The sequence below is a fragment of the Hyperolius riggenbachi genome, chromosome 2 (genome assembly GCF_040937935.1).
Source record: "Hyperolius riggenbachi isolate aHypRig1 chromosome 2, aHypRig1.pri, whole genome shotgun sequence".
Taxonomy (NCBI): domain Eukaryota; kingdom Metazoa; phylum Chordata; class Amphibia; order Anura; family Hyperoliidae; genus Hyperolius; species Hyperolius riggenbachi.
Window position 1 is genome coordinate 250265488 of NC_090647.1, and position 26193 is coordinate 250291680.

The window sequence follows — 26193 nt, forward strand, 5'->3', positions numbered from 1 at the left end:
AAAAAGCAACCGGCGCTACGCGTAACTACACTAAATGCGGTAGAGGTAGTCAGCTATAAAAATTAGACATGCGCAATCCGAATGCATACGCGCAGACAAGCAGACGGTACCAAATAGAAACCAATTGCATGTCAATGCGCATAATGTCAAAAAATACATGGATGGGCGGAGCTGGAGGCGGCTACCAAATATCATATAAAGCGCAGAAAAATAACGCTAGAAAAATTATATATAGCCAAGCCAAACTCAGCACTCACCCATCCACGATGTTAAAGGGGAACTCCTCGATCTCTGAAATCCTAGATATGTGAGATCTACAATAAATTAAAAACAACAGTAAGCCCAATAAAGTACAAAAGGATCATATACATCAAAAGTTACACAGTACAATAAATGTGAATACCATAATCATAAACAGAAGCCCAGGTCCAACTCACGATTAAGACCCGCCCTCCCCATGGCATCCAATCGTTTAATCCATGCTGCTTCTCTCCGCAGCAATTCTTTCTGTTTATTACCTCTCCATTGTGGGGGTACCCCATCTATAGCCATTATCCTCAGCTGGGAAACATTATGTCCACAATCTCTAAAATGTTCTGACACTGCCTGACCCACCGTCTTATTCCTAATTGCTGATTTGTGTGATGAAATTCTCAACTTAAGGCACTGTGTAGTCATACCTACATAAATAAAACTGCATGGGCACTTGAGTAAATAAACAACATGATCAGAGTCACATGTGTAGTGCTCCCTGATATGATAAACAGTGCCCAAAGTAGGATGTTGGAAAGTATTCCCACGTATTACGCTATTACACATGTGACATGATAAGCACGGAAACATGCCACCCCTACGTGAGCGAGCCCGTTCGCGTGGTGTCACTTTCGCGCGCAGCTTGTCGCGCAAAGTGGGGGCACGACGAAAAGACATCATTGGAGGGTACCGAAACTCCGGCACCCTCGGAAAACCATCACGCAATAAATGCCAGTGTCTCCGGATGACCCTAGCAATGCCGTCACTGCAAGTGTTAAAAGTAGATACAAAGGGGATACGTGGTACCCCATCATGATTCCGTCGGCGCCGTGACCTATCCCTATGTAACACTTCTGAGGGATAGCCCCGCATACGAAATTTTTGCGATAATTCTTCCCAACGATCAACACGCAACTCCGGCTCACTCACAATACGGTCAATCCGTGTGAATTGGCTTTCAGGAATGCCATCCTTAACCGAAATGGGATGAAAACTCCCATAATGGAGGGTGGAATTCCTGTCAGTAGCCTTCAGAAATAGGTCAGTAGACAATGCTCCATCACCTTATTTAACAAGAACATCCAAGAAAGGAATCTGTTCAAGGTCCCAGTTAACTGTTAGTCTAATTGGGGGGCACTGCTGATGGGCTGAAAGGATGAAATCATCCAAAGTATCACGCGGCCCTCTCCATATGCAAAACACATCGTCAACACACTTTCCTGCACTAAAGCCACTGTGAGTGCTCCTGGGCACTTGGAAGAAAGTAGTAACTGCACGTATGTAATATTTGCAAAAAAAAATGAGGAAAAAAAAGGTTACTGTAAGTGTAACAGTTAAAGGATCCCGAGGTGACATGATGAGATAGACATGTGTATGTACAGTGCACACAAATAACTATGCTGAGTTCCTTGTTTTTAATCTTTTTTTTTAAACATTAGATATATAAATTGCAGTTCCTGTCTGAGCCAGGACTGGGACAGACAACAGTGTGACCCCCACTGATAAAAAATTACAACTATAAAACACTTTCCTAGCAGAAAATGGCTTCTGAGAGCAGGAAAGAGATAGAAAAGGGTCAATAATTCATGGATTGTAGCTCTGGCATACTTCAATGAATGGGTCATTGAGCAAAAACAATAAAACACTAAAAAACTTAAAAAGTAGATTTAAATATAAAATTAAACTGTGAAATATCTTAAAAAGTCTTTTTTAGAAGAAGGAGGATACATACAATTGTTTATTTCATTAGTTTAATTTCACCTTGGGTGTCCTTTAAACCTAGTGCAGCTTACAGTCTGGTGTTCAAACCATGCAGCGTTAAACATTTGTGCATGTGCTGCCAGATCAGGTAAATTGGGAGTGATGCACACCTGATAAATTGGGTGACGCCATAGGACCTAATGTAATACGCTGCTATGGCAGTGCTTACAGGGTAATTTAGGCGCTGGAGTTTAGTTATTACATAGCTGAACTCCTGCAAGCAGTAGCATATTCTGGCTATGGATATTGGCGGTACTGCGGCACTTGGCGCTTGCCTATAGGACAGTGAAGTGCTGTTTAGCTCCAGCAGCTCGTACAAGCGTCATTCAGCTATGACAATTCGACTGCACACTGCTGTAGCCGAGTGTTTTTTGGCTCCAGCAGTTTGGTTGAGCGTTATTTTGCTCCAGCAGTCCGGATGCGCCCTGGGTCCTGGTAATAGGTGCTTGGCTATAGTATAGCTGAGCACCTGAAGATTCAATTGGGTGCCATACATAGCAGTGGGGTTAGTGGTTAGTGGTTAGTGTTAGGTGTGTGTGTGTGTGTGTGTGTGTGTGTGTGTGTGTGTGTGTGTGTGTGTGTGTGTGTGTGTGTGTGTGTGTGTGTGTGTGTGTGTGTGTGTGTGTGTGTGTGTGTGTGTGTGTGTGTGTGTGTGTGTGTGTGGTTAATATTAGGCATAGGAGAATGAGTAGGTTAGTGTTGGGTGATTGAAGAAAAGTCCTGACAAATTACAGTACAGTCCATTGGCTGTCTGCCACTAAGAGGAAGTGGGTCAGTGGCAGGGACTGGGTCCAATTTTCTCCCATGACGTGGACTGTCACTGCAGTTGCCATATGAATTGTGGAAGTAACCAAATTCCTGCATTTGGAGGGGGGTGGGGGGTGGAGCTGCAGGGGCTTGTGGAGTGTCAAATGTCATAAACTCAGAAGCTGTGGTTTTATGTAGCGGGTACTTTTAAATATTTTATTGAAAAAACTTACTTCTCACTGCACATTTTATTCTGTTTGCTAATAATTCATGCATTAAAATGGACTTAAAACTTACATGATGATGTAATAATACGTAAATGATAATGATGAATAACATACAGTTTGTTTAACATAATTTCTCCTGTTGTATTATTTTGTTTTAGTTACTGCAAAGGGAGAACACTGCATGCATTTGTAAGAGATCCCAAGACCTCACTGGATATCAACAAAACACGGCAAATTGCACAAGAAATAATAAAGGTAAACAGTCTTGCTTGCCCTATTGTATGTGTGTATATTAAGTGGCATTCTGACGTCTGTATATCCTGTTTTACTTTCCATGAGAAAATGTATGCGTGCTCAAACACCAAGTTTAACCCTAGCAAGTCTGGCTTTGGAAATCTGGCCTAACTGGCTATTCATGAGGCAATGCTCATGCAAATGTGCATTTGCTTTCGCATTCCAAACTATGCAGGGTCAAAAAACCAATACCGGGAAGCGGTAACCCTGCAGGAATTAGTTCATGCTACATTAGCACTATCCAAGAGCGCCACGGGTGGCTGGCTTCCCAATGCCCCCATACAACCGGGGGGACCACGGGGTCCCAGGCTCTCTCACTGCCTGGAAACCACAGCGGCACCCCGGGGGGGGGGGGAGGCTGGGTGGCGCAGGCGACCCCCTTAACCGTGGCCAGCGCCGTGGAGAGCCGTCTGCACCCACCTCCCAATATTAAAAGCAGGCACTTACCTTAACGTCCATTGCGTTCTGCTACATGCGCATTAACTTGAGGACACCACATGAGAAAGGAGTTAAGCATGGGTTACTCCCCCGCTTTAGAGCTCAGGGCTGGCTCACATACAACACTCCAGAGTAGGGAGGACAGGCACAGACAACTCACTCCAGGGCTCACACCACCAGATCAAGCCATCCACCACCTGCCTCCAAAGGATACAACTGCAAAAAATGCTTTCCATGAGAAAATGTATGCGTATCCTGTTTTATGCAGTCTTCGCTGCGCAGGGAAATAGTGAACAATTGTCTGTTTTCTTTTTGGGGGATTGTCCTCTGGACAATTGCTGTTATATTTCTTGGAGTGGAAGTATTCTTACGTTTGACCCCACTCCTTTCGAAGTCTAACCTTGCCCTTCCCCATAAGGTAAAACCTCTCCTTAATGTAAATATCCTTTCTGATTCCTTAAACGTTCTCACTCGATCACATAAGACTAAGCTCTGTGTAGCCAACTGAAGATAATGCCACCAACATGGTCATCGCTAACCTGATTAGGAGAAGTAAGCAGTTGTCAAACCTCCAACAGTTACACCACCTCTTCAAACCATTTTTCTTCAAAGCTTAACTCCTCCCCTACTCTCCCTTCTAAATGTCACATTTTTATGCCTTCATCCTTTTGGCTTCAGTGCCAGATTTCAAATCCATCTTTCCTCCATACCAAGCAGCAAAAACATCACCTCCATCCACACAACACAGGAACATCAATGTTAAGGTATTCAGAGCAAACTTTGATTTGTATCACATATATAATGTACTGTTCGTGGAGCCAGCAGCCAAAGTACAGGCATTTCCACACATCTAATGAAAATGTATAGCCCCTAAAAAAAAATTGTTTAAAGGATAACATAGGTAAAATGTGACATGAATAGATAGACAAGTGTACCTTCTTTTTTTCTCTATATTATTTTGCCTACAGTTAAACAAAATTGCATTAGACCTCCTCTAATTTGCAGGTGCCATGGTTGGAATACTACTCCTTGACTCTGATTATAGAGTTAGACAAGTCAGTCTCTGTGTTTTTTGATTAGTGAAATGGCTCAAAAATTCGTTGTGAAATTCTTTTTCTTTTTTGGTTGCATGTATTTTTTCCTGAAAAAGGTAAAATAGAACCATTTAGATTCGGTGTAACTCATGTAGGTCAGTCCATGGTTTTATTATTTAGTATTTATATAGCGCTAACATCTTCCACAGTGCTGTACAGAGTATATATAGTCTTGTCACTAACTGTCCCTCAGAGGAGCTCACAATCTAGTCCCTACCATAGTCATATGTCTATGTATGTATTGCAGTTTTAGAGCAGGTGCAGAGACGAGCAACAAAATTGATACGTGGGATGGAAGGTCTCACTTACCAAGAAAGGTTAGATAAACTGGGTTTATTTAGTCTAGAAAAAAGACGCCTTAGAGGGGATCTAATTAACATGTATAAATACATCAGAGGGCAATATAATAGCTTGGCGGATGAGCTTTTTGTCCCTAGGCCTTCTCAAAGGACTAGAGAACATGATCTGTGCATGCAGGAAAAACGTTTTAGCCATTTATTTAGGAAAGGGTTCTTTACAGTAAGAGTGATTAAGATGTGGAATTCATTGCCACAGGAAGTCGTTATGGCAAACTCTATACCTGCATTTAAAGGGGGCTTAGATGCTTTCTTTGCGTTGAAAGACATCCATGGCTACAATTACTAGGTAATGCCTAATGATGTTGATCCAGGGATTTTATCTGATTGCCATCTGGAGTCAGGAAGGAATTTTTCCCTTTTGGGGCTAATTGGACCATGCCTTGTAAGGGTTTTTTCGCCTTCCTCTGGATCAACAGGGATATGTGAGGGAGCAGGCTGGTGTTGTACTTTATACTGGTTGAACTCGATGGACGTATGTCTTTTTTCAACCAAAATAACTATATAACTATGTAACTATGTATATATTGTAGTCTAGGGCCAATTTAGGGGGTAGCCAATTACCTTATCTGTATGTTTTTGAGATGTGGAAGGAAACCGGAGTGCCCGGAGGAAACCCACCTAGACACGGGGAGAACATACAAACTACTTGTAGATGTTGACCTGGCTGGGATTCAAACCGGAGACCCAGCAATGCAAGGCGAGAGCGCTAACCACTACGCCACTGTTCTGCCCTGGTTTTGACTATGTGTTGGATTTCAGTGAGGGAGTATTCATAGTTACCTAGTTAACTAGATTGAAAAGAAACCTGCTTCCATCAAGTTCAACCTCACTGCACCCCAGCCCAGAAGGTTACAAAAAAGCCACTAGGCTAGTCCTTGGACTTACCTATGTGTCTTACTTAAGTGTAGGAGTATTCGTGACAAAGAATTGTTTGAAATGGCTTACGTTTTATGTTTTATGAATCCTGTTCTACAGCTGCTGCAATGTAAATAAAGAATTTATTCTCTTGCTGCACTTTTTGCAGACTAATGCACATGAAAGTTTGCCCATAAACTTGATTGTGTTGTAAACTCGGGTTATTTCCTTAAACCTAACAAGCAGTGCGGTTTGTGTGGGATGGGTTTGTGGTGGAAAGGGCACAGTGACATTTCAAGAGTTCATATCTTCAAAGGAGTTTTCTTCCTCTCTTGTTCTGTAAAACCTTTTTAGCTTGGTGTACAGCCCTGCTTGGCTGACTATATGCAGCAACATTCTCAATACTATTGCTGTAAATATTCATAAAGAATTTCGTTTACCATGAAATATTTTATTATTTCCTGGGTGTGATGTGGCATGTTTTTTCATAAGCATGATATGTGCTGTGACATACTTTTCTGATCCTCTGTCACGTTCTCATTGCCATCTTGTATATCCTTCAGAGAAATGTCACTTCACAAGGGACATGGAAAACAAAGTCTCCAGAATGACAGGAAATCTCACTTTTAGGCAGGGATCACACAAAATCACGTCCGTTTTCTTCACTGCAAAAACACAGGAAAACGCACATAATGCTTCCCAATGCATAATCGCAGTGCAGAGGGAGCCATGTGCATTTTTTTCCGCTGCAGGGAAAAAATTCCATCAGTGCTCCTTTTTATTGCACAACGCATGCAATTCCCTATTGCCGACAGATGCTCTCAGCTGTCTGTCGGCCAAAATGATATTGATGCTGGTTCCAATCATCTGTGATCAGATTGGGTGACATTCTGACATCTGCATATCCTGTTTTATGCAGTCATCCCTACTAAAGGAAGTGGAAAGAATCATCTGCTTTGTTTGAGGGGGTTCATTGGACAATTGCTGTTGCATTTCCTGGAGTATGGGGTATTATTGCATTTGTCCCCTTCTCTCCACAGTACTTGTTGTTTGGCTTATGCAAACTTACATCTGGGTAATCATGGAGCAGACAACAAATGTCAGATCATGCTTTGCATGGATGGCTTAAACCTTACTATACTGGTAAATGACAGAAAACCAGATGTTCCCACTATTTCTCATGTGCTTGCTGTGTGATTTCTGGTGCCTTTGTAGACTGCAGTTAATTGTACTGCACAGGTCAGCAGTGCCATTGCACCAGAAATGCAGAATGCACTGTATTTGTAATTTGGCATTGTACTGTTGGGAACAGAAACTTTGTCCTATCGATTCCCTAATTACATGCAATCCAAAACATACATTGGACCCCATGCAGTGGGATCAAAGCCTAAATGTCTATACCTACCTAAAGGTTGCTTTGATATTTTACACACCCTACATATAGTCCATATGACAATAGATACATGTAAGGTATTAACCATAAAAAGCTCAGTTTTTTTTATATATACATATCTTGTGATATATAGATTAATCATAAAGAGTAAAATTTCACATTACGGTACATGTGCATGCTCCCAAAGGTGGAGCTACAATTTTTGAGTAGAAGCTAGTTGGGTTGAAGAGCGATTACCCATTGTTAGTATATGGATTCCATGAAGGGCTGATATCCATGAAACCTTATGGCTTTGCAGAAATATCACCTCACTTTGAGTAACTTTTTATTTTATTTTATTTTTTTCCAAACTTTGAGTTACTTTTTCAATGTTTCCAGTGGAGTAATGTACCATGTTAGCCATCCGTTAAAGCAGGAAGTTTCGATTTAGGATGATAACATTTATTGGCTGACATTACAGAAAAAGAGTCCGCTTATTGGCCAAAAGCCTACCCTTTTTCTGTTAAGTTAGCCATTAAATGGTATTAACTTAATTCAACACGTCCTGCTTCCATTACTCTCTCTTCTGATTCAGGATGAAGTTCAAGGTATCTCTGAGTAAACCTTCAATCATGCAAAAAAATGTCATGATGCTATCAGGCAGCCTTCTCATATCCTTACAACAAGTATCTATGCATATCTGTATGGAGAATAACTCTGCAGATTAGAGATATTTGTCAGATTCAGGGTCACCGTGAGAGTTTACTTTAAGGGAAATTGCAAAAAGTGAGGAATAAAGGAACTGAAAGAAATGTGTCTTCATGTGCTATTTCTGTTTCAAGGTTTATACTGGGATTATGGAAATTAATGTCAATATTTTTTTTTAAATTATAGTTTTTTCTAAGTAGGGTTTATAAAACCTTCGTTCTGAGTGCCGAGTTTATGTAGAACCTGTTTGTACCTAATGCTCTGCTATTCTGTGCATTTTCAGGGCATGGGCTACCTTCATGCCAAAGGCATTGTCCACAAGGATTTGAAATCCAAGAATGTTTTCTATGAAAATGGGAAAGTCATAATCACAGACTTTGGCTTGTTTGGAATTTCGGGAGTTGTACAAGAGGGAAGGTGAGGCGTCATGAATGTGTTACCTGGCATAAAGAGAAATGTATACAGTGAGATGCGAAAGTTTGGGCAATCTTGTTAATCATCAAGATGTTCCTGTATAAATCGTTGGTTGTTACGATAAAAAATGTCAGTTAAATATATCATATAGGAGACACACAAAGTGATGTTTGAGTAGTGAAATGAAGTTTATTGAATTTACAGAAAGTGCGCAATAATTGTTTAAACAAAATTGGGCAGGTGCATAAATTTGGGCACCACAAAAAAAGAAATGAAATCAATATTTAGTAGATCCTCCTTTTGCAGAAATTAAAATACTTCCTGTAGGTTCAAATGAGAGTCTGGATTTTGGTTGAGGGTATTTTAGACCATTCCTCTTTACAAAACATCTCTAGTTCATTCAGGTTTGATGGCTTCCGAGCATGGACAGTAGGCCTGAACGGTTTTAGGAAAAAATTGAATTGAGCGATTTCTGTCTGAAATTGCGATTTCGACTCGATTCACGGTTTCCTTCCAATCAAGCTTTGTTCCCCCTCTTTGCCTAGTTGTTCCCTCCTCTGTCTCTTTGTGCCCCCTTTGCCTCTTTATGCCTCCTCTGGGTCTTTCTCTTGCCCCCTTTGTGTCTCTGTGCCCGCTCTGTTTCTCTCTGTGTCTCTCTGTGCCTCCTCTGTCCCCCAAGCTGCATTAGTTCTGGACATAGCTTCTAATGCATGGAATACTTTCTGTATGTCATGTGACATACAGGAACCCGGAGTTTTGGCAAGCACACTTCTTCAAACTTCCCCCATGTGGAAATGACGTGATCACGATAATTGCCGCTTTGACGATTCCGAAATTGTGATCTTGGTGATCGCGATTTCGATTTAAATTCGATTTATCTTTCAGGCCTAATGGACAGCTCTCTTTAACTCACACCACATAATTTCAATTATATTCAGGTCTGGGGACTGAGATGGCCATTCCAGAACATTGTACTTCTTCCTCTGCATGAATGCCTTAGTGGATTTTGAGCAGTGTTTAGGGTCGTTTTCTTGTTGAAAGATCCACCCCTGGGGCAGCTTCAGCTTTGTCACTGAGTCCTGGACATTGGTCTCCAGAATCTGCTGATACTGAGTGGAATCCATGCGTCCCTCAACTTTGACATGATTCTCAGTCCATGCACTGGCCACACAGCCCCACAGCATGATGGAACCACCACCATATTTTACTGTAGGTAGCAGGTGTTTTTCTTGAACTGCAGTGTTGTTTTTCATCCATGCATAACGCCCCTTGTTATGCCCAAATAACTAAATTTTAGTTTCATCAGTCCACAACATCTTATTCCAAAATGAAGCTGGCTTGTCCAAATGTGCTTTACCATACCTCAAGCGGCTCTGTTTGTGCTGTGGGCGGCGAAAAGGCTTCCTCTGCATACAGCATCTCCTTGTGTAAAGTGCGCTGAATTGTTGAACGATGCACAGTGACTTCATCTGCAGCAAGATGATGTTGTAGGTCTTTGGTGCTGGTCTGTGGGTTGACTTTGACTGTCCTCACCATTCATCGCTTCTATTAACTGAGATTTTTCTTGGTCTGCCACTTCGAGCCTTAACTTGAACTGAACCTGTGGTCTTCCATTTCCTCAATATGTTCCTAAGGGCCCTTTTCCGCTAGCAATCGCTAGCGTTCACGCTAAACGCTAGCGATTGCGATTTAGCTAAAGTCCAAAATTTACCGGCGATTTCCCGACGTTTGCGATCGGGACTTTGCTATGCTATGCACTGCATAGCAAAATCGCGGCAAAAATCAATCCGTGGCGCGATCGCGATTTAGTGATAAACGAATCGTGGTAGGTAATTTCCACTACCGCGATTCGTTTTTCACTAAATCGTGATCACGCCGCGGAACAGTTAAATAGCAAACTGTAGCGATTTTAAAATCACTAGCGGTTTGTGGTTTTGCAACTAAGCAATCGCAAACGCTCTAGTGGAAAAGGGCCCTTACTGTGGAAACAGACAGCTGAAATCTCTGAGACAGCTTTCTGTATCCTTTCCCTAAACCATGATGAAATGACATGATTTTGTCTACAAGTCATTTGAGAGTTGTTTTGAGACCCCCATGTTGCTACTCTTCAGAGAAATGTAAAAGAGGAGGGAAACTTACAATTGACCCCCTTAAATACTCTTTCTTATAATTGGATTCACCTGTGTATGTAGGTCAGGGGTCACTGAGCTTACCAAGCCAATTTGAGTTCCAATAATTAGTTCTAAAGGTTTTGGAATCATTAACATGACAACAGTGCCAAAATTTATGCACCTGCCTAATTTTATTTAAACAATTATTGCACACTTTCTGTAAATGCAATAAACGTCAATTCACTTCTCATATATCACTGTGGGTGTCTCCTATATGATATATTTAACTGACCTTTTTTATCGTAACAACCAACGATTTATACAGGAAAATCATGACGATTAACAGGTTGCCCAAACTTTCACATCCCATTGTACTCTTATCAATACCTTAGTTTGGAATATTTATTTATTTAACTACCTAAAGACCGCCCCACGCCAACGGGCGCAGACGTGGCGGTAGCCCCAGGACCGCCTAACGCCAATTGGCGTCAGGTCCTGGAGCCGGCTACTGAAGGAGATCGCACGCAGGGTGTGCGCGCGCATCTCCTTCTCGGGGGGTGGAGCTTCACCCCCTCTTCAGTCTTCGAGCGGCTATTGCCGCTCGGGAGACTGTTAGACCGCGTGATCGCCGTCTATTTACATAGTGCAGCGCTGCGATCAGCAGCAGCGCTGCACTAGGGACAGCCGTGTGACACGGCTGTCCCCCTGGAGGACTAGAGAGCGATCGGCTCTCATAGGCAAAAGCCTATGACAGCCGATCGCGTGATTGGCCAGCTGGGGGGAGGGAGGGGTTTACTAAGAAAAAAGAAAAACATTAAATGATACAAAAACACACACACAAATATTTATTTAAAAAAAAATAAACAACTGGTGGGTGATCAGACCCCACCAACAGAGAGCTCGGTTGGTGGGGGGAAAAGGGGGGGGGGGGGAATCTGTGCTGAGTTGTTCGGCCCTGCAGCTTGGCCTTAAAGCTGCAGTGGCCATTTCAGTAAAAATTAGCCTGGTCTTTAGGGGGGTTTAGCACTGTGGTCCTCAAGTGGTTACGTATTTATATAGCACCAACATATGACGCAGCGCTGTACAGAGTATATTGTCTTGTCACTAACTGTCCCTCAGAGGGGCTCACAATCGAATCCCTACTATAGCGACATGTCTATGTATGTATCGTGTAGTGCATATATCATAGTGTAGGGCCAATTTAGGGGCAAGCCAATTAACTTATCTGTATGTTTTTGGGATGTGTGAAGAAACCAGAGCGTTGGAGGAAACCCACACAGACATGGGGAGAACATACAAACTCCTTGCAGATGTTGACCTGGCTGGGATTCGAACCGGTGACCCAGTGCTGCAAGGCGAGAGCGTTAACCACTATGCCACCTGTGCGCCCCACGGAATATGCCTTTTTTCAGTGTAGGAAAAGTAGGCTTTATCATAATATGTGTTGCAAATTGCAAATCTATATGATAAAGAGATGATTGGAATAGTCTTATTTGAATGTATGGGTCTTATTCAATTCACTTTTTCTCTAGGGTTTCTCTAGGGTCAGTACCTATTCAGTAAGGCGTTCAAGGCAAGACTCCCTAACACTGCAGGGTGGCCTCTTGAACGCGCCCAGTGGCTGCAGCTCTTGAGTGCTTTGAGTCCGACATGAGAAAAACGCTATACAAATCTTCGGATTCGGATAAAATGCCATTTAAGCCACTAGAAACCTACTTTTTCAGGTGAAAAGTGCTGAAAAGTTATTTTAACCACTTGAGGACCGCCCCCAGCCGATGGGCGGCGGCAAAGACTGGGCCCAAACGACCGCAATACGCCCATCGGCGGGGGCGGCTGCGGGAGTGCCGCATGTACATAGTATAATAGGCTTTGTAATGTATACAAAGCCTATTATACTGGCTGCCTCCTGCCCTGGTGGTCCCAGTGTCCGAGGGACCACCAGGGCAGGCTGCAGCCACCCTAGTCTGCACCAAAGCACACTGATTTCCCCCCCCCGCCCCCTGATCGCCCACAGCACCCCTCAGACCCCCCCCCTGCCCACCCCCCAGACCACTGTTTGCACCCAGTCACCCCCCTAATCACCCATCAATCACTCCCTGTCACTATCTGTCAACGCTATTTTTTTTTTTATCTCCCCCCTGCCCACTGCCCCCTCCTGATCACCCCCCCACCCCTCAGATTCTCCCCAGACCCCCCCCCCCCCCCCCCCGGTGTACTGTATGCATCTATCCCCCCTGATCACCTGTCAATCACCTGTCAATCACCCGTCAATCACCCCCTGTCACTGCTACCCATCAATCAGCCCCTAACCTGCCCCTTGCGGGCAATCTGATCACCCACCCACACCAATAGATCGCCCGCAGATCCGACATCAGATCACCTCCCAAGTGCAGTGTTTACATCTCTTCTCTCCTCTAAACACCCACTAATTACCCATCAATCACCCATCAATCACCCCCTATCACCACCTGTCACTGTTACCCATCAGATTAGACCCTAATCTACCCCTTGCGGGCACCCAATCACCCGCCCACACGCTCAGATTGCCCTCAGACCCCCCTTTATCAATTCGCCAGTGCAATATTTACATCTGTTATTCCCTGTAATAACCCACTGATCACCTGTCAATCACCCCCTGTCACTGCCACCCATCAATCACCCCCTGTCACTGCCACCCATCAATCAGCCCCTAACCTGCCCCTTGCGGGCAATCTGATCACCCACCCACACCAATAGATCGCCCGCAGATCCGACATCAGATCACCTCCCAAGTGCAGTGTTTACATCTCTTCTCTCCTCTAAACACCCACTAATTACCCATCAATCACCCCCTATCACCACCTGTCACTGTTATCCATCAGATTAGACCCTAATCTGCCCCTTGCGGGCACCCAATCACCCGCCCACACACTCAGATTGCCCTCAGACCCCCCTTTATCAATTCGCCAGTGCAATATTTACATCTGTTATTCCCTGTAATAACCCACTGATCATCTGTCAATCACCTATCAATCACCCCCTGTCACTGCCACCCATAAATCAGCCCCTAACTTGCCCCTTGCGGGCAATCTGATCACCCACCCACACCAATAGATCGCCCGCAGATCCGACATCAGATCACCTCCCAAGTGCAGTGTTTACATCTCTTCTCTCCTCTAAACACCCACTAATTACCCATCAATCACCCCCTATCACCACCTGTCACGGTTACCCATCAGATTAGACCCTAATCTGCCCCTTGAGGGCACCCAATCACCCGCCCACACCTCAGAACGTCCTCAGACCCCAGCCCTGATCACCTCGCTAGTGCATTGCTTGCATCTATTTTCCCCCTCTAATCACACCTTGAGACACCCATCAATCACCTCCTGTCACCCCCTAGCACACCTACCCATCAGATCAGGCCCTAATTTGCCCCGTGTGGGCTCCTGATCACTCAGCCAAACCCTCAGATCCCCCTCAGACCCCCTTCCGATCACCTCCCCAGTGCATTGATTGCATCTATTTTCCCCTCTAACCGCCCCCTGAGACACCCATCAATCACCTCCTGTCACCCCCCTAGCACTCCTATCCATCAGATCAGGCCCAAAACATCCTGTCATCTAAGAGGCCACCCTGCTTATGACCGGTTCCACAAAATTTGCCCCCTCATAGACCACCTGTCATCAAAATTTGCAGATGCTTATACCCCTGATCAGTCATTTTGAGAAATTTGGTTTCCAGACTACTCACAGTTTTGGGCCCGTAAAATGCCAGGGCAGTATAGGAACCCCACAAATGACCCCATTTTAGAAAGAAGACACCCCAAGGTATTCTGTTAGGTGTATGATGAGTTCATAGAAGATTTTATTTTTTGTCAAAAGTTAGTGGAAATTGGATTTTTATTGTTTTTTTCACAAAGTGTCATTTTTCACTAACTTGTGACAAAAAATAAAATCTTCTATGAACTCACCATACCGCTAACGGAATACCTTGGGGTGTCTTCTTTCTAAAATGGGGTCACTTGTGGGGTTCCTATACTGCCCTGGCATTTTAGGGGCCCTAAACCGTGAGGAGTAGTCTAGAAAACAAATGCCTCAAAATGACCTGTGAATAGGACGTTGGGCCCCTTAGCGCACCTAGGCTGCAAAAAAGTGTCACACATGTGGTATCGCCATACTCGGGAGAAGTAGTATAATGTGTTTTGTGGTGTATTTTTACACATACCCATGCTGGGTGGGAGAAATCTCTCTGTAAATGGACAATTGTGTGTAAAAAAAATCAAAAATGTGTCATTTACAGAGATATTTCTCCCACCCAGCATGGTTATATGTAAAAATACACCACAAAACACATTATACTACTTCTTCTGAGTACGGCGATACCACATGTGTGACACTTTTTTGCAGCCTAACTGTGCTAAGGGGCCCAAAGTCCAATGAGTACCTTTAGGATTTCACAGGTCATTTTGAGACATTTGGGTTCAAGACTACTCCTCACGGTTTAGGGCCCCTAAAATGCCAGGGCAGTATAGGAACCCCACAAGTGACCCCATTTTAGAAAGAAGACACCCCAAGGTATTCTGTTAGGTGTATGATGAGTTCATAGAAGATTTTATTTTTTGTCACAAGTTAGCGGAAATTGATATGTATTGTTTTTTTTTTCACAAAGTGTCATTTTCCGCTAACTTGTGACAAAAAAAAAAATCTTCTATGAACTCACCATACTCCTAACAGAATACCTTGGGGTGTCTTCTTTCTAAAATTGGGGCACTTGTGGGGTTCCTATACTGCCCTGGCATTTTAGGGGCCCTAAACCGTGAGCAGTAGTCTAGAATCCAAATGCCTCAAAATGACCTGTGAATAGGACGTTAGGCCCCTTAGCGCACCTAGGTTGCAAAAAAGTGTCACACATGTGGTATCGCCGTACTCAGAAGAAGTAGTATATTGTGTTTTGGGGTGTATTTTTACACATACCCATGCTGGGTGGGAGAAATATCTCTGTAAAAGGACAATTGTGTGTAAAAAAAAAATCAAACAATTGTCATTTACAGAGATATTTCTCCCACCCAGCATGGGTATGTGTAAAAATACACCCCAAAACACATTATACTACTTCTCCTGAGTACGGCGGTACCACATGTGTGGCACTTTTTTGCACCCTAAGTGCGCTAAGAGGCCCAAAGTCCAATGAGTACCTTTAGGATTTCACAGGTCATTTTGCGACATTTGGTTTCAAGACTACTCCTCACGGTTTAGGGCCCCTAAAATGCCAGGGCAGTATAGGAACCCCACAAATGACCCCATTTTAGAAAGAAGACACCCCAAGGTATTCCGTTAGGAGTATGGTGAGTTCATAGAAGATTTTATTTTTTGTCACAAGTTAGCGGAAAATGACACTTTGTGAAAAAAAACAATTAAAATCAATTTCCGCTAACTTGTGACAAAAAAAAAAAATCTTCTATGAACTCACCATCCTCCTAACGGAATACCTTGGGGTGTCTTCTTTCTAAAATGGGGTAATTTGTGGGGTTCCTATACTGTCCTGGCATTTTAGGGGCCCTAAAGCGTGAGGAGTAGTCTTGAAACGAAATTTCTCAAAATGACCTGTGAAATCCTAAAGGTACTGTAACGATTGGCCATGCAGATCGTGGTCGTGACTGGAACCAGACTGGCAGATCCACGATCTCTGCATGGCAATCGTTTTGGTTTAACAAACAGGAAGATCACAATGGAAATACTGACGTCTGCACAACAGAGTAGAATAATAAATGTGTTTTATTTACAATAATGCAAGTGAACAAATGCAGATCACCATACACATACAATATACAATCAAACAACGCGTGGTGCACCACAAATACCAGAACCCTGACTATCTATCTATCTATACAAATATATACAGCAACACACACAATATGAGAGTATATACAATAATACCATATATACAGAGACGTCTCAGCAGAATCAGCACACGGAAGAATAGTCGTACAAGCCAAGATCAATAACCAGAGAATACAAGGTACAAAGGCAGAAGACAGAGAATAGTCAGACTAGCAAGGATCAAATACCAGGAATACAGAATATCAGAGCAGGGTTCAGGAGCACAGGACTGGATGGCCAGAGTCACAACTGCAGCGAGCAGACAAACGGAATGACCTAGCAATGTGCTGCTAGGAAGTCCGGCCTTAAATAAGCAGCACATTGCTCAGGTGACTGGCCAGAATCTCTCACAGTTCCATCTGCTGGTGAGCCGAGGAATTGCCCCGCTCCCAGCAATATGAGAGCCATCTGCTGGTAGACAGCGGAAGTCCACCTCAGTGCTGCCACCAGCAGGATGACACAGGCACAGATCCTCACAGTACCCCCCTCTTTAGGAGCGGGCTCCGAACGCTCCATACGATCTCCAGAGTTAGCCCCACCTGGGTCCCAATAGAAAAACCGAGGCTGGGTGGGCAGGGAGGGAGAGAAATCGAAAAACTTCTGGAACCCATCAGGATCAAGAAGAGCCAGAGCAGACTTGAGATCCGCAGGAACACCGTACTTGGAAGCAACAACTGGAACCGTGGACTTCGAAGCAACAACTGGAACCGTGGTCTTGGAAGCAACAACTGGAACCGAAGACTTGGAAGCAACAACTGGAACCGAGGACTTGGAAGCAACAACTGGAACCGAAGACTTGGAAGCAACAACTGGAACCGAAGACTTGGAAGCAACAACTGGAACCGAAGACTTGGAAGCAACAACTGGAACCGAAGACTTGGAAGCAACAACTGGAACCGAAGACTTGGAAGCAACAACTGGAACCACAGACTGGATACCCTCAGAAGCGGCAGCAGACTGGATACCCTCAGAAGCGGCAGCAGACTGGATACCCTCAGAAGCGGCAGCAGACTGGATACCCTCAGAAGCGGCAGCAGACTGGATACCCTCAGAAGCGGCAGCAGACTGGATACCCTCAGAAGCGGCAGCAGACTGGATACCCTCAGAAGCAGCAGCAGACTGGATACCCTCAGAAGCAGCAGCAGACTGGATACCCTCAGAAGCGGCAGCAGACTGGATACCCTCAGAAGCGGCAGCAGACTGGATACCCTCAGAAGCGGCAGCAGACTGGATACCCTCAGAAGCGGCAGCAGACTGGATACCCTCAGAAGCGGCAGCAGACTGGATACCCTCAGAAGCGGCAGCAGACTGGATATCTTCAGGAGCGGCAGCAGACTCACCAACCTTGGAAGCAGCAGCAAAGTCACCAGACTTGGAAGCAACAGCAGAGTCGCCAGACTTGGAAACAACAGCAGAGTCCTGTGACATCTGAGCAGTTAACTGGAAAGCTTCAGGTAGTGCTGCAGGCAGATTAGCAACAGACTGAATAGTCTCGGGCAGGGCAGCAACAGGCTGGATTGTAAACTGGGTGCCCTCAAGTAGTCCAGCAGACCAGGCACTACCAGGAGAAGCAAGAACAGTAGCAGGCCGGGCACCATCAGGAACATCAGTCTGAGCACCATTAGGAGCAGGATCATCAACAGACTTGGCACCTACAGGAAAAGCAGCAACAAAAGTCTGTGAAGGCTGGGCAGCAGCTTGCATAACCTCAGGCAAAACAGAAGACGGGATAACTTTAGGCAAGTTAACAGGTTGGGATGCTTCAGGCAGGACAGCAGGCTCAGTAGTTTCAGACAGGAGAGCAGCCTGTGTAACCTCATAGATCTGGACCTTTGGTTGAGCTCTTGGCTGGACCGTTGGCTGAGCGCTTGGCTGGACCGTTGGCTGAGCGCTTGGCTGGACCGTTGGCTGAGCGCTTGGCTGGACCGTTGGCTGAGATCCCGATACAGTTTGTGCGGACTGGCACTGAAACGGTGTGAACTGAGTCTGTGCGGACTGGGAGCAAAGTTCCGCAGGCAAGGAGCAAAGTTCCGCAGGCAAAGAGCAAAGTTCCGCAGGCAAAGAGCAAAGTTCCGCAGGCAAAGAGCAAAGTTCCGCAGGCAAAGAGCAAAGTTCCGCAGGCAAAGAGCAAAGTTCCGCAGGCAAAGAGCAAAGTTCCGCAGGCAAAGAGCAAAGTTCCGCAGGCAAAGAGCAAAGTTCTGCGGGCTGGATGCAACACTCTGCGGGCTGGATGCAACACTCTGCGGGCTGGATGCAACACTCTGCGGGCTGGATGCAACACTCTGCGGGCTGGATGCAACACTCTGCGGGCTGGATGCAACACTCTGCGGGCTGGATGCAACACTCTGCGGGCTGGATGCAACACTCTGCGGGCTGGATGCAACACTCTGCGGGCTGGATGCAACACTCTGCGGGCTGGATGCAACACTCTGCGGGCTGGATGCAACACTCTGCGGGCCTGGCAGGCTGACCCACTGTCAGCAAACCTAGTCCATGAAAGAGTCCACAAAGAAAGGCGAAGGACTGCTCAGGACAGACTGGAGATTGCTGAGGACACAAATCACCTGGAGTCTGCATGGACATGGTTGAAGTCTGCATGGACATGGTTGAAGTCTGCACGGATCGGGGTGAAGTCTGCACGGATCGGGGTGAAGTCTGCACGGATCGGGGTGAAGTTTGTATGGAGCTGCATGGAGTCTGCACCGACCTGCATGGAGTCTGCACTGACTTGGATGGAGTCTGCACCGACTTGGATGGAGTCTGCACACGACTGGAATCAGCTGGAGGCTGCACACGACTGGAATCGGCTGGAGGCTGCACACGACTGGAATCGGCTGGAGGCTGCACACGACTGGAATCGGCTGGAGGCTGCACACGACTGGAATCGGCTGGAGGCTGCACACGACTGGAATCGGCTGGAGGCTGCACACGACTGGAATCGGCTGGAGGCTGCACACGCTGAATGGAGTTGGTAGGAAAGAATTTCTTTTTCTTTTTGGATGATGACTTGTTTTCTAATGATTTTTGCCAGGACCAAGGTGTGGTTCTGACTGCAGTTTGCAATGGAGTTTGTACAGATAACTGACATGCAGGTTGTGAACTCTGGACATAAGGGTTATCAGAGAGAGGGTGAGATTGAAATTTAGAGGAAAGAATTTCTTGCCAGATGGCAATCAAAGCAGAGGCAGATTCATTCTCACACAAGGCATTAACCATCAGAGATCTTACTCCACAGATACAATTCCTAATAAACTCCTCATTTTGTTGCGAATAGAATGACATAAACTGTTCCCTATCATTCTTCAAATAGCCATAATAAGCATTGATCTCTTCTGCAGTAAAATCAAAACTGACTCGATTGCTGCAATCTCTCCACTCATTTGATTCCTCAATCACATGCCTGCATGCATCAAATGACAAGATTTCCTCCCAAACTTGGATCAGGGCAGAGGCGGCTTTCTGCGGACACAATTTGTAACCACTCATCCTTTTCACAGCATGCACATATTTCAGCAGACAAGAACTTTCCATTTTAGAATAGTGGTTTACAAAACTTTTCCTATCCTTCTTTAAATGATCAATTAGATAGTTAATATCTGCTGCACAAAAGACAGGCTCTAAACGAGATTGGTTCCTAACTGGCAGAGAATTTATTTGTCTATTAATAGAACTTGACTGAACTACATCAGAAACAGAATCAAGACTGGACTGGATAGTAACAGACAAAGAACCAGTTTGTATTTTATTCTTTGCTGTCACAGAACAAGGTTTGCATTGGGAAATTAACATCTCTTCCCAGGCAGACATTAACGAGGAGGTTTTTTCAAATTTGCATACTCTTAAATCAATCAATGATTGAAGGGATTGGACACAAGCTTGCATAATATTTTTGTCTTTCTTGGAGTAGAACTGAAAGAAAGATTTCCTGTCGTTTTTCAAAATGGACGTCAAAACGGTAACATCAGATGGGCTAAATGGAGGATCAAGAAAATTATCCTTGGATAATTTACTTTTCAGCAACCATTGAAGGACTTGCAGCAAGTCCTGCACCTCTTCTGCAGACAAGATTTTCTGATTAACATAGTTTTGCACTAACTCCAATAACTGCTGAAGCTGCTTTCTGGAGTATGCTGCAAAATACATGAAGGAATAACTTTTGCTATCCTCAGCCAGCAAGACATAGTAGTACACATCTTCAAAACTCCAACTCTTTGTACAGATAGATGAATCTGCAGTATTTCTGTGATCAATATATGGGTAGGCTAGGTCATTCTGTAACGATTGGCCATGCAGATCGTGGTCGTGACTGGAACCAGACTGGCAGATCCACGATCTCTGCATGGCAATCGTTTTGGTTTAACAAACAGGAAGATCACAATGGAAATACTGACGTCTGCACAACAGAGTAGAATAATAAATGTGTTTTATTTACAATAATGCAAGTGAACAAATGCAGATCACCATACACATACAATATACAATCAAACAACGCGTGGTGCACCACAAATACCAGAACCCTGACTATCTATCTATCTATACAAATATATACAGCAACACACACAATATGAGAGTATATACAATAATACCATATATACAGAGACGTCTCAGCAGAATCAGCACACGGAAGAATAGTCGTACAAGCCAAGATCAATAACCAGAGAATACAAGGTACAAAGGCAGAAGACAGAGAATAGTCAGACTAGCAAGGATCAAATACCAGGAATACAGAATATCAGAGCAGGGTTCAGGAGCACAGGACTGGATGGCCAGAGTCACAACTGCAGCGAGCAGACAAACGGAATGACCTAGCAATGTGCTGCTAGGAAGTCCGGCCTTAAATAAGCAGCACATTGCTCAGGTGACTGGCCAGAATCTCTCACAGTTCCATCTGCTGGTGAGCCGAGGAATTGCCCCGCTCCCAGCAATATGAGAGCCATCTGCTGGTAGACAGCGGAAGTCCACCTCAGTGCTGCCACCAGCAGGATGACACAGGCACAGATCCTCACAGGTACTCATTGAACTTTGGGCCCCTTAGCGCAGTTAGGGTGCAAAAAAGTGCCACACATGTGGTATCGCCGTACTCAGGAGAAGTAGTATAATGTGTTTTGGGGTGTATTTTTCCACATACCCATGCTGAGTGGGAGAAATATCTCTATAAATAGACAATTGTGTGTAAAAAAAATAAAACAATTGTCATTTACGGAGATATTTCTCCCACCCAGCATGGGTATGTGTAAAAATACACCCCAAAACACATTATACTACTTCTCCTGAGTACGGCAATACCACATGTGTGGCACTTTTTTGCAGCCTAACTGCGCTAAGGGGCCAAAAGTCCAATGAGCATCTTTAGGCTTTACAGGGGTGCTTACAATTAGGCACCCTCCAAAATGCCAGGACAGTGAACACACCCCACAAATGACCCCATTTTGGAAAGTAGACACTTCAAGGTATTCAGAGAGGAGCATAGTGAGTCCGTGGCAGATTTCATTTTTTTTTTGTCGCAAGTTAGAAGAAATGGAAACTTTTTTTTTTCTTTTTTTTGTCAGAAAGTGTCATTTTCCGCTAACTTGTGACAAAAAATAAAATGTTCTATGAACTCACCATGCCTCTCACTGAATACTTTGGGATGTCTTCTTTCCAAAATGGGGTCATTTGGGGGGTATTTGTACTATCCTGGAATTTTAGCCCCTCATGAAACCTGACAGGTGCGCAGAAAAGTCAGAGATGCTTGAAAATGGGAAAATTCACTTTTGGCACCATAGTTTGTAAACGCAATAACTTTTACCCAATCCAATAAATATACACTGAATGGTTTTTTTTATATCAAAGACATGTAGCAGAATAACTTTCGCGCTCAAATGTATAGGAAATTTTACTTTATTTGAAAAATGTCAGCACAGCAAGTTAAAAAAAGTCATTTTTTTGCCAAAATTCATGTCTTTTTTGATGAATATAATAAAAACTAAAACTCGCAGCAGCAATCAAATAGCAGCAAAAGAAAGCTGTATTAGTGACAAGAAAAGGAGGTAAAATTCATTTAGGTGGTAGGTTGTATGACCGAGCAATAAACCGTGAAAGCTGCAGTGGTCTGAATGGAGAAAAAGGCTCTGGTCCTTAAGGGGCGAAAAGACTGTGGTCCTGAAGTGGTTAAACAGAAGATGAAAAATGGTCTCCTAGGAGAAAACTTGAAAAAGTGAATTGAATTAGGGCCTATGTGTACAGGACTCATGTTTATCTCCATTCAGCTCTATCCTTTGCCATTATGCCTACTATGCAGTGGCAGAGCAATTAGAGATTCAGAGGCTGGGGCACCCCCCTTCCCCATGTTCTTTATTGGGCCTTTAGTGTTTATTATAACCTTTATATGTATAGGGGTCATCAACTAGCCCTAGGCTGTACTGGTTGGGGAGGCGCCCAAGGGATATGATGGATTAATGAGACTTCACTCCTATTGTATAAAGAATAGGGAGGTGTCCTACCTCCAGTGAAGACTCATGTATAGATGAACAAGGATAGTGTTTATTATACACCCGTTTATACTGTAGACAACGCGTTTCACAGGTCACTGCCCGCTTTCTCAGGTCAATACAAATAGTTAACCTTAAAGCTGTGCAATGTGTTGGTGCCCACGCATTGCACGGCTTTTCTATAAGGTTAACTGTATTGACCTGAGGAAGTGGGCTGTGAAACGCATTGTCTACAGTAGAACCATGAGTATAATAAAGACTACCCTTGTTCATCTATACATGAGTCTTCACTGGAGGTATGACACCTCCCTATTTATACAATAGGAGTTAAGTCTCATTAATCCATCATATCCCTTGGGTGCCTCCCCAACCAGTATAGCCTAGAGTTTCTCTACACCTGGTGGCTGGATAGTGTACTGGTTAAGGGCTCTGCCTTTGGCATGGGAGACCAGGGTTCGAATCTTGGCTAGGTCAAGTACCTATTCAGTAAGGAGTTCAAGGCAAGACTCCCTAACACTGCAGGGTGGCCTCTTGAGCGCGTCCCAGTGGCTGCAGCTCTTGAGCGCTTTGAGTCCGACAGGAGAAAAGCGCTATACAAATGTTCAGATTATTACACCTCACCGGAGGTGTTAGCCTCTTCCACCCGTGGATTTTTCGACGCGTGGAAAGGATCACAGGAGGAGAGCGACCGCCCAGATCCAGTAGATCCGGGATACCGAGCGGAAACTGTACTTTTCCACAGGCCTATACAGTGGTTGCAGGACTGCAACCCTCCTTTGTGAATATTCACTTCCCATACATCCTATTCGTCCTCTGTATCTAACGATACTGCACCATTGGTCACCTGGTCTCCCCTCTTTTTATAGGAATCGGGACCTCCACTCCTCTTTTGAAGTGACCTCCTGAGACCCACACTGCTTTACCACTAATCAACTAGCCATTCCTTTTCTTTTTGTATGCTTCTGTAGCTGTACCACAGCTGCTGAGGAACAGAATTTTAGATATTTTCCAGATGTTTATAGTGCTAATATTGTGACATATGCTACTAAGAATACATACTGCTTCTCTTATGAAACATGTCAGTAAGTTGAAGTTAATATTGCAACATACACTGCTAAGAATACATTCTATTTGTGTAAACTAGGCGTGAGAACGAGCTGAAGGTGAGCCACGATTGGCTGTGCTTCCTGGCCCCGGAAATAGTACGTGAGATGGCTCCTGGAAGGGATGAAGATAAGCTTCCATTTTCCAAGGCTGCTGACGTTTATGCTTTTGGGTGAGGATAAATGTCCACCCTTATGTTATGAAGTCACATGAATGTGCTGCATTTTATCATGTGATGTTTACTTGGATTTCTGTGCCTTTTTAGTGGTATTGAAAGAAATTGTCTTCCTTTTTGCTGTATGCATACTGATTGGCCATGTGTATATCCACCACTTTCCAGTCAGCTGCATGCACTATTTTGTGCCCCATATATGAGTAGGAATATGTGCATGTGACAGTATGTGAAAGCAATAAGGCACACTCACCCCACCAGTGTAATACACATACAGATGAGTAAGCCCAGTATATGATGGGGATCAAATGTAATTTATTTGTTTGTTTTTTTCAAATCGATATCTACACTTTTTTTTTTATAACATTTACTAATATGATCTTGCCTCTTCCTTCATTATTTACTAGATAAGTAACTGAATCATGTAAGCATCATGCTTGCTTTAAGACATGAGCCTCAGACATACATTTTAGATTTAAAGAGACACTGAAGAGAGAATAAATCTCGCTTCAGTGCTTATATTCAGCAGGGGCGTGTGTGCCCCTGCTAAAACGCTGCTATCCTGCGGCTAAACGGGGGTCCCTTAACCCCCAAATCCCCCCCTGCAAAATCAACGACCAACTTGGTCGTAGATTTTGCTGCTGTTGAGGCAGGGCTAACGGCTGCAGCCCTGCCTCTCAGCGCCGTTTATCAGCGGCGCATTGCCGCCTCTCCCCCGCCCCTCTCAGCGAAGGAAGACTGAGAGGGGCGGGGGAGAGGCGGAGATACGCGCTGACAGACGCGCGTGAGGCAGGGCTGCGGCCATTAGCCATGCCTCAATGCGGAAGAGATCCCCCGCTGCACGGAGGGGATTTGGGAGGTAAGGGACCCCCGTTTAGCCGCGGGATAGCGGCGTTTTAGCAGGGGCACGCATGCCCCTGCTGAATAAAAGCACTGAAGCGAGATTTATTCTCGCTTCAGTGTCTCTTTAAGTTTGCAGATAGTACTTTGTGAGGGTAGCTAACATTTTAGAATATTTTAAGCACACCTGAAGTGAAAAGGATATGATGGCTGACATATTTTATTTCATTTTAAACAATGCAAATTACCTGGCTGTCATGTTGATCCTCTGCCTCTAAAACTTTTAGACATAGATCCTGAACAAGCATGCAGAGCAGATGTTTCTGACTGGATTAGCCACATACTTTTTCTAGGAGTGTTATTCAAACACTACTGCAGCCAAAGAGATCAGTAGGGCTGCCAGGGAACTGGTATTGTTTAAAGGGTTACTTAAACATTTCAGCCCGCGAGGATTTTTCACCTCATGCATCAGAGCAATTTTCACCTCCCATTCATTCGCTAATAACTTTATCACTACTTATCACAATTTATTGATCTATATCTTGTTTTTTCCACCACTAATTAGACTTTCTTTGGGTGGTACATTTTGCTAAGAATTATTTTTTTATAAATGCATTTTACCAAGAATATTAAGAAAAAATGGAAAAAAATCATTATTTCTCAGTTTTCAGCAATTATAGCTTTAAAATAATACGATACCATAATTAAAACCTATGTATTTTATTTGCCTGTTTGTCTCGGTTATTACACCATTTCAATTTTGTCCCTATCACAATGTATGGCGCCAATATTTTATTTGGAAATAAAGGTGCATTTTTTCAGTTTTGCGTCCATCACTATTTACAAGCTTATGATTTAAAAAATGTTCGTAGTATACACCCTTCACATGCATATTTAAAAAGTTCAGACCCTTAGGTAACTATTTATGTTTTTGTTTTTTTTAATTATAAATTATTTTTCATTAAAAATTTTATTTGGGTAATTTTTTGGTGTTGGGAAATAAACAGTTAATTTTTAATGTTATAATATGTGTAAATTGGCATGAAAAATGTATGTAGATGTAGTTTTACTATTTGGCCACAAGATGGCCACCTCGAGTTGTTTTTTTTTCCTT

The 26193-nt window shown here is 44.0% G+C and overlaps 1 protein-coding gene across 2 annotated transcripts in view; it reads left to right on the forward strand.

Moving 5' to 3' along the window:
• KSR1 (kinase suppressor of ras 1) overlaps positions 1-26193 on the forward strand; it is a 221561-nt gene that overhangs the window by 173624 nt on the left and 21744 nt on the right. For both annotated transcript variants that reach the window (XM_068268488.1, XM_068268487.1), the window contains 3 exons: positions 3146-3242; positions 8391-8524; positions 24108-24239. In XM_068268488.1, the coding sequence (XP_068124589.1) occupies positions 3146-3242; positions 8391-8524; positions 24108-24239 (363 nt within the window). The remainder of the gene's footprint in view (positions 1-3145; positions 3243-8390; positions 8525-24107; positions 24240-26193) is intronic.